Source organism: Falco naumanni, chromosome 4 (genome assembly GCF_017639655.2).
Source record: "Falco naumanni isolate bFalNau1 chromosome 4, bFalNau1.pat, whole genome shotgun sequence".
NCBI lineage: Eukaryota > Metazoa > Chordata > Aves > Falconiformes > Falconidae > Falco > Falco naumanni.
In genome coordinates, this window is record NC_054057.1 from 75131322 (window position 1) to 75144179 (window position 12858).

Sequence of the window (12858 nt, forward strand, 5' to 3'; positions counted from 1 at the left end):
TATTGCTCTCTCCTAGAGAGGTTGCTTAATGGTAGGCTAAGAGTGGGAGAATATGAATCTTTGTGCACAAATTGAAGAATTAATTTCCTGGCATCTCTAAGTAGAAATTACCAACAGTTTCAGGGGCTGCTTGAGTTTTCTGCACAATGCTTTTAAGAGTGATACTGCTTTTATACTCTTTTTAAGGTCAGAAATATGTGCATGGTTACCTGATACTAGCTACTGCAGACTTCAGCGCTAAGAGGGAAAACAAAGTTGCTTTTATTTTTCTGACATCTTGTAGTTGTGGTTGATGCTCTTGAACTACATCCTGCAAGCTTATGTGCAAGTAAGAAGTAAGGTCTCTTCTAGAAGACCACAACCCACTCTTTGCCTATTTATAAAAGAACAAAGTTATGGTTAAAAACCTAAATATTGATTTGTATGTCCACTGGAAGAAACGAAAGTGTTCTGTGAACAGCTCTGTTCTATCGTCTGATTTCTTGGTGACCAGTGCAGTGTCTTTCCCTAACAGTATTCTGGGATTTGGTCCATGTCACACCTCATCCTGGTCTGTTTGGCCTCTGCACTGTGTTCTTGGCTGGATTGGCAGTCTGAGGTGCACCCCTAAATGAGAGGGGTTTCACAGCCTTTGCTGTGGGCCACTTTTTAGATAGAGCAAACAACTCTGTTCTTAAAAGTTGTGTTGTTTTGACTTGACAACATTATGATTATTCATCATGTTGTTGTTGACCTTTTAATTTAATTTATTTGGGGTTGCACAGGGAGTCTGGACTTGGTCTGCAAACTGAATCTGGTTTGCCTTCTCGAAAAGGGCTAAGCTTGGCAAATGGCATGGGAGTTGTTCCTTGCTCTGGGGATGGATCTCATGCAGCAGCAGCCTGCAAAAATTAAAAACTATTAAACTGATTTTCATGAAGAGGAAAACATGTTTGATTACTGAGCCTCTGCTTCTCTGGAGGGAGACTGGGGGGAAAGTAATACTGAAAAAATAATTGTGCCCAGAACTAAGCAGAATAAAGAAATCACTGTACAAGTATAAAGTGAGGGACCTGAGTCCACAGCTCAGCTGAGAGATTAGGATCTCTCCATGGAGGAGCTTGAATTTCCCAAGTTAACTACTGTAGTGCTGCATATTCCATGGGTCCTCATAGCTGCAGTCTGCAAATTCATCAGTCTTCAGCTGTCAGAGAGCACTGAATGTCAGTAAAATGTGTGTATAAACACAAGGATCAGTCACAAAAATTCCTGAGAATGTTGTGTTTTCTAGAATGTCTAGGAAGTTAATAGTGGATCTGGAATAAAGATCCTCATGGCCCCCTTCCAGATGAACCATTTTCACTTTTTGCTTTTGGAAAAGAGAGCATCTTCCCCAAAACATTTCACAGGTGAAGGCTGCCACTTTCAGGTCAAGTGAGTAGGATAAAATTCAGCAGGCATTAAAGCATGAATATTAAAGCTAAAGCATCTTCCGGTTTTATTGGGGCTTCTGAAACTTTATTTCTGGACTTGCATCAAGGAGCTCTCATTTGGTTGGGTCATTGTTTCTGAGCAATACTTCTTCTGGATCTTCTCTGCCAGAAACCCCAAAGTGCAACCTCTCTGAGGAACCTGACATATAAATATACCTTGTGTACCTCTACGCTGTGACCTGGTACCTCTGTACTGTGGGCTGGATCTGTTTTGACCATAAATAGTCTTCCATTTTCTATAACAAACCCCTCTGCACTATCTATTGCTTTTAGGTTCTCCAGGCTGTGTGTCTGCAGGTGGGTACGGGCATTGCCTCAGCAGCAGGCTTCCTCAGTGACTTATCCTCAGAGGCTCAGCTCCTAATGCTCCAAAGCCCCTAAATGGGATCGTAGCATGGCAGGAAAGCAATTTACAACTCTGTCTTCTTAAGGATTTTGTTTGGCTTTAAGTGGACTAAAAGCTTTCTGTTAAAGTGGTGCCCTGTCACTGCAAGGCCGTCGCTATGATGGCGACCTTCCAGTGTAGCTTCAGGAGATGTTGGCGACATCAGTCATCTAAAACCAAACTTGCTTCCCCTTTTTCTTTATAATGCTTCACACAAGGCTGTGCTTCCCTCTTTAAAGGGGAAAATCTCGGTGGATATATAGATAGTGGAAATACTTTATATGCATGTCAGCTAGTTCTGTTTGACCCAAAACCAGTTAAGATGGCAACATACTAGTTGCTGAAGACATGTTGGTAGCAATTTCTGGGGTGTTGAAATCCATCTTTTGTGAAACTAATGTTGGAGCATATCTACAAGTCTGATATGCTTGTGGTGGGGGTGGGTTGTGGGGTTTTTGTTGGAGCTTGTCCCTGTACACTGGGTGGCTTGTAAGAGAGAAGCTCGGTGAGTTTTGTTGAGCAGCTTGAGCCATCCCTGCCCTCGGCTGCCTGTGTACCCTGTTAGGTAGCACAGCTTTACTCAAAGTTAGCGGTGCGGGGTTTGCCCTCAGTGAAGCTGCTCTTGTTCTGCCTTGGTTTGCACACACTCACCTGTACGTGGTGTTGAAGATGTCAGGGTTGGTGCTGGGCTGCTGGGCAGCGAAAGCATCTCAACTTTCAGCTCTTTGCCCAGCGAGCCCCTGTCAGAGCTCTCACAAAAGAGGAGCCTCTTCTGTTTAACCTGCTAACACCTGCTTGTGTCTTTATCTACAGGTCTACCCATGGCAGCAGAAAAGCCCAAACTGTGTCAAATAATAGGTGTTTAGGGTTTTTAACTGGCCAGGCTTGGTCAGCGAGAGGCCTGGATAGATTTGAAAGTTATAGCCTTACCCCCTGCCTGTGCATCCTGGCAGGCACGGGCAGTCTTGGGGCAGAAGATGCTGCAGCTCTGCCTGGTGCTCTGTCCCTGCATTGTGTGTCCACATTCTCTCACTGTTTAACTTCAGTGAATCATGTCTAAGATGGGCTCATTTGGGAGGTCTGTTTCTTTTCCAGAACCTGATCAATAAGATGTGGCTTGGGGTCCCATCTCAAGACAAAATGGAGATCCGCAGCTGCCTGCCCAAGCTCCTTCTAGCTCACCATAAAACTCTGCCTTACTTCATCAGGAACAAACTCTGCAAAGTCATTGTGGATATTGGCCGGCAAGACTGGCCGATGTTCTACCATGACTTTTTCACTAACATCTTGCAGGTAAGAAAGAAGTTTTTAAAGGGCAAACTTAGTTTCATTCACAGAGACCTTATTTTGTTTCCTTGAGTAGTGACTTCCCTTGACAAAGATTAAATAACTACATGAAAACCAAAGTTGCTTCTGAAATTCCATTTCCTTTTTAATTTTGCAAATAACCATTGGCTTTCTCCATGTTACATTTCTTTCTGGTGTTACAATTTTACTTGACAAAGGAATGATACTATGCAACAAGTATCAACTGCACCTTGAATTTTAAATATTTAGGAGTAGTTATTGCAAATGTAGGGGTTGTGGGTGGTTTTTTAAAGAAAAAAGGCAGTAAAACTACAGATGCATCACTGGATGATTCTCAAAAGTTAACTTTCTGAATGTGGCTGTTGGAGACTTTTCATCTAATAGCCAAAATCTTTGGTGCCTCATCATGTAAAGTCACTAATGGAATGTTGTTGGGGTGTTTAAGAGGAGCCTTGCAGTAAGGCTAGAGTGTAGATTGGGTATTAGGAAAAATTTCTTCACCGAAGAGGTTGTCAAGCACTGAACAGGGTGCCCAGGGAGGTGGTGGGGTCACTGTCCCTGGAGGTATTTAAAAGATGTGTAGATGTGGCACACGAGGACATGGTTTAGTGGTGGGCTTGGCAGTGCTGGGTTAACGGTTGGACTCGATGGTCTTAAAGGTTTCTTCCAACCTGAATGGTTCTGTGATTCTGTGTATTTAGGATCCTGGCTGAAACAGTGCCATTAGTTTGAATGTTGCTTGTAATTCAGCATCTTCACGGTGAAGTCTGACCCAGGCTAACAGCTCACTGTGGCTGGAGCAAACTAGGCTGGTGGAAACATCCTCTTTTGGTTTGAGTACTTTGTTTCCAGTTCTCTTAGAGTTGTTGGTAATTGGCTTGAAGAGGCTGAGTGTAAACTGAAGTGCTACAGTCTTTTTCTGCTGACTTAATTACATGATTTGAATGCAGCTATGCCCACAGACAAGCCACCAGGCAGTTATTTAAATAAATCAAAGTCCTTGAGTGTCGGGAGTTTATTTGTTAAGTCAAATGGATCTAGTATTAATTGCAGAATTTAAAAAACTGCAAATTTAGCGTACAGAGCTTGTCACAAACTAGTGTAATCTCTTTTCAGATAGCTTTCTGTAGACATGTAGTACGATATGCTGCAATTTTTTCCCAAATTATCAATTCGACAATAGGTATTCTGAGAAAACTGTCTACACTTGCAATTTTGGCTTTCATTTCACCTGGATCTGAACCAAAATTCTTTCTGAGCTTCTGCTTGTTTTTTTAGCACTTTGGAGGTTATCTTAAGTGATTGCAGAGCCCACTTCGGGTATCTGTTTTTCCTTAAGCCTCTCCTTGTGAACTCAGCTGCAGAGAGAAATGTTCCCATAAATTAATTTCTATAGCAGACACCTTCCAAAAATCTTCAGAGAAAGTGGAGGAAAAGCACTAATATTGAACTCCAAGACTGCAAAATAATGAATAAGTAGCACAGGAGCAGAATGACTTGCTTTTAGAGTTGCAGATGAATCCTGTCCCAGGACTTTCTTCTGAGATCGTTTGAAGTGACCGATTCTTTAGCATGAAATTGTATCCCAGTACTCTTAAGTAGTCTCTAGAAGTTTTACTGAACCATTGTAGGGGTGTAAAAAAGTAACTTGGACTACTGTATTGTCATGATGCAAAAACAGTCATTCTACACCGAAAGTGCTACTTAAATTTTATTCCTCTAACATTACTGAAGTGCCAGAATGTGGTACTGCTAAACTTCCTCGTACTCTCAGAAAATATTCTGAGAGATGTTCAGTCTCTTTGCAGCTGAAGTTGTGCATTTCATTTAATTCTTTAGCTGTCCGCTCCTGTGCCATATGGTTCCATTCTGAAAGCCAAGCTGACGTATACCTAGACTAAGAGCTTTTAGATGAGGCGTTTTTCTCGCATGTGTTTCACCAAACTGTGTAGCCTTGGCAGTGTGAAGTCAGCTTGTCTCTGATTCGGTGGGCCAGGGAGACCGGGACCAAAGTCAAGCTGTATTACAGAATTTATGACTTCAAGGATTAGTTGTAGTAATTGTGATTGGCCTTAGACTTTTTTCTTCCAGAGGGAGTAACACATAAATAGTTTTGTATGTTCCAGGTCAACAGTGAAAAGCATTGTTGTCTTTCAGCTGAAAATAAAACTTTGTCCCACTTGAATGTGTCTTTAATATCCAAGTAGCTAATGAAGGCCAAAATCGTTGCATTCTCCAGTCCTATTCCTGCATTTGGTGGAAGTTTTTTTCTTTTAGGGTGAATGTTATTTCTGGTTACAGACGTGATACAGATGCAAGGAGAGGTCAGATTCCTTAGCTGTGTTCTGGTGTCGATCAGATATTGGCTGCAGCTTTTTGCCGGGATGGGGAGGGATGGGCTTTTTAATGGGAAACTGCTTGGCTGATGGTGCAGGCTCCTGACCTGAGCATGGTTGCAGCAGCAGCCCTGTTACGTGGTGAAACTGCTGGTGCTGAGGCAATTCTGAGAAGTGATGATGTCAGCAGAAGGCAGTAAACAGAGGGAACAAACTGTTACTGGGAACAGAGAATGTGTGCAATGACATTATGAAAGCTCTCTTGAAACCCCAAGGATTCCCATGGTACTTGAACTGTTGCAACATCATAGGTTAATGTCTCGGGAAACTAAGTATTTGCAGTTCTCTTCCCTCAACATACAGTGCTGCAAACTGTGGGAACTGAGACTCCCACCGGTCTTGAAAGACTTGTAAACTGCTAATAGTGTTGTTGATCCCTTGTTTGTCAGCTGAATGCTTTGCAGAGTGTTACCATCACATGTTGCATTCATGTGTCTCCCTCTCAGTTAATTCAGTCTCCTGTGACCACTCCTCTGGGACTGATTATGTTGAAAACTACTTCAGAAGAACTGGCATGTCCGCGGGAAGATCTTAGCGTAGCCCGGAAAGAAGAGCTACGCAAGCTGCTCCTGGACCAGGTGCAGACAGTGCTTGGGCTCCTCACAGGTACGAGTTCCTGCACTTGTAGTGTTGAAACATGTTCTCCTTCACCACCCCCAAGATGCCGGCAAGCTCGCCCGTTCTGGGTTGGGTTCAGTGAAGCAGTGTGTGGGCAATGTAGTGGTTGCTCCTGCAGTTTGAACACTGGACTCTACCCTTAGGCATTTGGGTCAGCTTACTTTGAAGCTTGTGCTAGAGCAGCTGTGTAGCTACATACATCCCCCTCTTTATGAAGAGGGATTGAGATTGCGTGTATAAGCACACAATATGAAAAGACCATGTTCCTTGTCAAAATGCTAAAGATGTATTCTAACAAAGTTCTCTTTTGGTCTCCAGTCTGTTTGTTAGATTAACCTGTCTTTTAGCAGGCCGTTCTGAAAAATATCTCTTTGGCCAGGTATTTTGGAGAGCATCTGGGACAAACACAGCGCTACTGCTGCCACTCCACCACCATCGCCAACTTCAGGAGAAAGTGGTAAGGATGGCAAAAGCTACAGGATGATATTTCTGTGTATTGAAATTTGCGATATCAGGCATTAATTCCTTCCTTTACTGTCTAACTTCTTGTTATAACAATTTCCTAGAGCTTTTCATAGGGCAACAACTTTCTGGTTGGAAAGACAAACCTTAAATGAAGAAGCAATTTCCATTGCAGGGGATGCCACACTGAAAATGCCACCTCATTGAAAAGTGCACACATAACTGCTTGTTGTCCTCAGATGGCAAGAAGCTTTCTCAAGTGTCAGTGCAAAATGCTCTAACATCAGGAATTGGCATTGTCCTCTGAATTTCAGCTGTAAGCACATCAAAAGCCAGAGAGGAGCAAAACTGAAGCCCTAACTAAAAAAAAAAAAAAAAGTGGCTAGGACTTTGTTTATATATAGTGTGAAAGTTCTTTCTGCCTGTTCCTGTTAGTCTTTCATGAGTGTTTATCTGATCTGAACTCATTTACATATATATTTCTTAATTACCCTCAAAATAGAGAATATATTTCTATGTCCTTCTATTTGGTGCATATTTCATTTACATCTACCCCCTATTCAGCCTTTAACGGGTATAGAGCCGGCCCCCCCCCAGCATAATGCTGATCTTGGTGACTGCCACTTTCTCTGGTGCCTTGATGTATCATAGGTTGTTACTTACATTCAGCTCACTCAGGTGTTTCCAGCAGGTTGTGGTGTCTTTGTTCCTGCTTATTGGAAAATAAAGCAAGAAGAAATGATGCAGTGAAATCAATATGTTGTCTGATCTTGGCTCTGTCTGCTTTTAACAAGGAAAAAAAAGGGCTTAGGGTCTGGAAACTTGTAATAATCTGGTTGTGCATAGGGAGAAGATGAAACACTTGTGGATCTGATATTTTTCTCCAGAGTTGTACTGACAGTGAGCCGTGCTCACTGCAGTGTGTTCTGTGTGTTAACACAATTCTATTTGGGTACCGTTGTCTCGCTTGTCTTTGGGATCTTGAACAGTTAATTTAGAGTAGCAGATCACTTCCTTGTGGCTAGATTGCACTAGTCAGCTTAAGTCAGCTGCCTGTGATAAGCTTTTCTTAGTGTTACATCTTTTGTGTATAAATTTGAGCAGAATTTCAAGAGCTTCTTTCCTGTAGAAGAGCTTAAGATACTTGTATATTTATATACAAAATGTAAATGGAAAGAAATATTCCCTTCGTTTTAGGGCAGGGTGTATTTTGCTGTAGCTAGCAAAAGTTTGGAGGGGAAGAAAAAAAAAAAAAAGGAATGTTAACAGAAAAGAACAAAACTTGTAGTATCACTTGGCAAGAGCCAGTGTGCTGCTTGGAAGGGGCAGGAGTGCCAGCTTCGCCTGCCCTGGCAGCAAGAGCCTCAGGACTTTGGTGGGATGTTGAGCAAGACTGAGGTCTTCAATGGTAAAAAGCTGATTTATGGTAGCGTCCACTATTGGTAGCAAGTGTGCCTCAGTGGCCAAGAGGGATGCTGGCTTTGTACAAAACAGCTTGAATTGCTCCGTGAGGCCAGGTGCATGCTAGCAAGGTGCTGGCTAAGGTGGGCACATCCGAGGCTGTGCCTGCAGGAGGGGATACTGCACCGCAGACAGCAGGTGCCAGAATTAGCTTGGAAAAAACTAAGTGCTTTGCAACTGATACAGCCCACAAAATCTGTTTTGTTGTCTAGAGTTGTAATACATAAAACCCCAAACCAGTGGATCAGCCCAAATCCTGGGCTGATTGTCCATCGAAGCCTGTTAGAGATGTCCTCTCAGCTCCTCTGTGAATTGCCGGATGGTGCTTGTGCTGAGGCAGCTTTTCTTCCACCTGCGTGTTCACCTCCTGACTTCAGATCGTGGTTCTCAAAGTGAAACTACACTGCATTTCTGTTCTGGGTCTTTCTCCCCTTTCAGGGAAAACAAACTCTTTACACAGCATATTTTCAAGATAATTGCTAGTAATTAAGACTACACTGACAGTTCCTTTAGAAGTTCAGACTTCGTGTCATTGGGTCCTGCCTGTGCAAACTTGCTTATTTGAAACTTTATGCTCTGCCTTAACTACTCACTTCATGTTAAAATTGGTTGTACTTCAAGTTCTTGAATTCCAAAAGGAAGAGCACTGCGTGCTTCCCTCTTGTCCGCTGCTCGCTTGCTTTCTGCGTTTTGTGAAGAACTCTCTTCCTCACTTTCTTTATTAACCAAGTGTCCCTTGGGTCATTATTTGGTGATATGACAAGTCAAAGATTCACAGAGTGGAATAGGAGCACTGGTGGGGTTGCTGACTTGGAGAACCTACAGGGCTTAAAGCCAGACACACAGGCCAGCAGCAGTGAGTAGCAATCGTGGCATCGCACGTTAACTGGTCCTTAGTGGCAGGCAGAGATGAGTGCGTGATTGGAAGGGGAACTGTGGGACAAACATGGGTTTAGTGAAACTCTGCCATTAAATTCTGCACTGGAGTTGTTAATTGTTTCTCTGTCCTTAAAATCTGTGAAATCTGTAAGCTGACCAAATCTTTTTACCCACACACATACTGTTATATTGGAGTCTCGTTCATGCAGCAAAGTATTCTTGTTTACTGGTGGCACTTAAAATTTTTTTGTTGCTTAGGTGAGGTCACTACCTTTTGCTCTTTACATTCAGGTAAATTAAAGGTGTTTCAAAGTCCCTATAAATGTTTAAAATCTTCCCTCAGAGCCAAAATCTCTTTAGGAACTTGGAAAACCTATGCTTCCTTTTTTTGCACAAGGAAGCAGAGTGAAATGGTTACTTGCAAGTCTTGCATAGGTTTTAAATAGCACTTGAAGACAATGTTAAGTGGTATAAGAAATGAATTTAAGCAAAGGAAATCTGATGATGTTCTTTGTGGGGAAACATTTGAGTTACTGCATCAGTATAAAATTTAGTCAGCAATAATCTCAGCCTCCAAATGTTGCCTTTGCATGATTTATAGCACTTTACTTGATGAATCTCTTCCTTAGGCATATTCACTCGGGTGTGGTAAACAAATGAGTAGCAGAAGTGTCTGCTGCTGCTTACTTCTGCAGAACTAGCCTGATCCCAGCTCTTCCCCCAGAGTTCTTTCCTTGTCCATGAATGCAGTTGATACTATAAATTTATCACCTGTTTGCAAAGTCACCAAATACAATTTAAAATACCTTAAACTCTGAGCTTCAGTAATTATCTGGGAGCAAAGCACTCGTAACCCGCTGGTGTGTGTTACAGGGACATAATTTACAGTTTCTGGTGTTGATGGATTAAAAGATGAGGTTCTTTGGTTCTCATTTGTGGAGTTTGCTGGACTGGACATCTGAAAGAAGCATGTCTGCTTCTGTAAAAGCACAATGCAAGCAGCTCATGCCCTGCAGCGTGTGTATAGCTGTGAAATGTTACCTGGGGGCTGCTTTAGTATTAAGACGAGGTGCAGCATTATCTAATTCAGCTGAAGCAGCATACGATACCTTACGTTTCTGGAGCAGAGGAGAAAAAAAAAATGAGAACATATGGCAGGGAGTTAGGAATTTAGTGGTGTAAGACATCGATCTTGATGAAAAAGAGAGACTTAAGAGGAATCTGTTTATGTGCATACTTTGGAAATAGCTCAGTAAATCATACCTGTTGGTTTTGTACTGCTACTGTGTTGGGTCATTTCACTTTCAAAAAAAAATTTACTTGGATTTTCTGGGGACAAGTTTACACTGTAATGTAGCAAGTGCCTGTGGATTTCTAAAGGTGAAGAAATTATTTGTACTCAAGGAAGAGAAGTGTATTGAATAACTTGGGGAAGGTGAATAGGTTTTTAGCGTGTGGTCTGTGGAAGCCTGCGAGATAGTGGGCAGCTTCTGTGGGGAAGGGCAGCCTTGCTGGTGGTGTCGGCTTGGATTTCCATAAAGCTTTCAACAAGGCTTCTCCCTAAAAGCTTTCTCAAAAAGTGAAAGCCATCAGGGATAAGGGAGTCTCAGGACTGTTGATTAATTGGCTCGAAGGTAGGCGGTAAAAGGTAAGTGGAAGTGGCCCCCTCTTGCCGTGAAGGGGTGTGTGTGTGCGCCAGTGGAATACTGCTTGGGGCTCAGCTCATGGACATCCTTGTTAGAGACCTGGGAAGAGGGCTCAGTAAAGAGGCAAGGAGGCTTGCTGATGGCACCAGGAGCAGGATGGCAGGACAAAAGGTATGATTGAAGACCCACAGGAAGATCTCTGGGCAAGTGGAAGGTGAAACACAATGCAGATAAGTATTACCTGCATTTGGGCAGGAAGAACAGTACTCGTGTCATGCCAGATCATGGGCTCCAAACTCACACTTGGTGTGCGGAATTAACTTCTGAGCATTACAGCACGTCAGTCTACAAAAATTTCAGATTGGTAGCAGACAAAAATAGGTACCTGCTATGGTGCTGTATTCATCTACACCTTGAATAGTGGCTGTGGTTCTGGTAGTCTTATATCATTAGGTGTAGAGTAGAAATAAAAGCTTTGTAGAAGGGCAGTAAAGATGATTGAGGGCATTGAATGGCTTCCATGTAAGTAACAAGAAAAGCAGTACTCTTCTCTCAAAGCAGTTGAGAGTGAGGAGCTGCAGTAGAAACCTACTGAGTGATGTGTAGAAGGTGAATGGAAAGAGATCATTTCTTTTCCCCGTTTGGGTACAGGAGGCAGGAAATTTAGCAGCTGACATGCCCCAAACAAAGACCGTCTTTACACAGTGTGTAGTTAGGCTGTCACAGGATGTTGCAAATATTAAGTTTAACTTGGCTTCGGTTGGCAACTGGATAAAGTTATGGAAGGTAAATCTTGAGGCTGCGCAGAATTCTTCAAACCCTCTGTGGCTTGGGGAAACCTTTGTAACTTGAGTGGTTGGAGGCAGGGGGATGTGATCTGTGCCTGCCTGGGCTTTTGGTTGCTGAAAGGTACTGTACTAAGTAGGCTTTTTGGTCTTGACCTAGAACATCTGCTCTTACATCATCCACAGGCTGTATGCAAGCCGAAGGAACTCTGCCAAGGTTCAGTGTGACATGGGTGTGCCAGAGAACTTGTGCAAGCTTACACCAAGGATGCTTGACCTTGTGGGGGGAGTGAATTTTATAATGAATTCCTGAAATACGACCCGTGGCATTGCGATTTTCCAAAACGCTGTGTGAGTGTGCTTCCCAGTAAGGCTAGAAGGGCTGCCTGAAGCTGCTGCTTAAACTTGTACTTGTTTGATCAGCTGGTCTGATCTGATGTGGGATCTGAACAAAACTTCAGAAAATTCCTGAATACAAAAATTGCTAGTTCATCTCAGCTTGCTGAATGCCAAAGGTTCTGACTCTTGCTTTATGGCTGGGGCTGGCAGTTGCACCATTTGAAGGTAATTGCCTTGATTTATAATGCAGATGTGTGCTTTGCTTCCTAGGTGACCTGTTAAGTAGCCTGTTGCAGAGTCCCAGTGCAGCCAAATTATTGAACCAGCCAATCCCCATCCTTGATACAGAAAGTGAATATATATGTTCCCTGGCACTGGAATGCCTGGCACACCTCTTCAGCTGGATCCCTTTGTCTACTAGTATCACCCCATCACTCCTCACCACCATTTTCCACTTTGCCCGCTTTGGCTGCGACACTCGCGTTCGGAAGATGTCTTCTGTCAACGGCAGCAGCCAGAACTCAGTGTTGGGACAGGAGCGTGGCCGACTTGGTGTCTTAGCTATGTCTTGCATCAATGAACTGATGTCTAAGAATTGTGTGCCTATGGAGTTTGAAGAGTATTTGCTACGGATGTTCCAGCAGACTTTCTACCTCCTGCAGAAGATTACCAAGGAGAACAACGCCCATACGGTGAAGAGCCGGCTAGAGGAACTGGATGAAAGGTAAGAGCAACCAAACAGCTACATAGCTGTGCTAGGGCCTCTTGCTTTCTAAAGGATTGTCTTTATTATTTTGTGGTCATGCATGGTGTGTCTAATCGCCTTTTTTTCAGAGTACTGTGCTGGGGGAGACAGGCAGAAAGGTAGGTGCCCACAGGTAAGGTTCTGGTAAGGGGCTGAGTTTGCTAAGGGACCGTGGTGGCACAGGTTTGTATTCTTTCCTGTCCTCTTCCTCCCCTTTCCCCCGTTCGTTACTGTTTGACTGCAGGTCTGAGGTGGCACAAGAGCTGAACCTGCCCTTCATTCAGTTGTAACAGAACACAGAAGAGGCTCAGTGAGGTAAAGGCACTGCAGTATTCCCTTCCCTGGTCGGTATCTGCCTTCTC

General features: G+C 43.2%; 1 protein-coding gene across 4 annotated transcripts in view; it reads left to right on the forward strand.

Moving 5' to 3' along the window:
* The window catches only part of XPO6 (exportin 6), a 55695-nt gene that overhangs the window by 18211 nt on the left and 24626 nt on the right, over nt 1-12858 (forward strand). For 2 of the 4 annotated variants that reach the window (XM_040590348.1, XM_040590346.1), the window contains exons 4-8: nt 2953-3150; nt 6008-6167; nt 6559-6636; nt 12022-12475; nt 12586-12615. In XM_040590348.1, coding sequence (XP_040446282.1) covers nt 2953-3150; nt 6008-6167; nt 6559-6636; nt 12022-12475; nt 12586-12615 — 920 coding nt within the window. The remainder of the gene's footprint in view (nt 1-2952; nt 3151-6007; nt 6168-6558; nt 6637-12021; nt 12476-12585; nt 12616-12858) is intronic. The other 2 variants (XM_040590349.1, XM_040590350.1) reach the window with 1 other exon arrangement.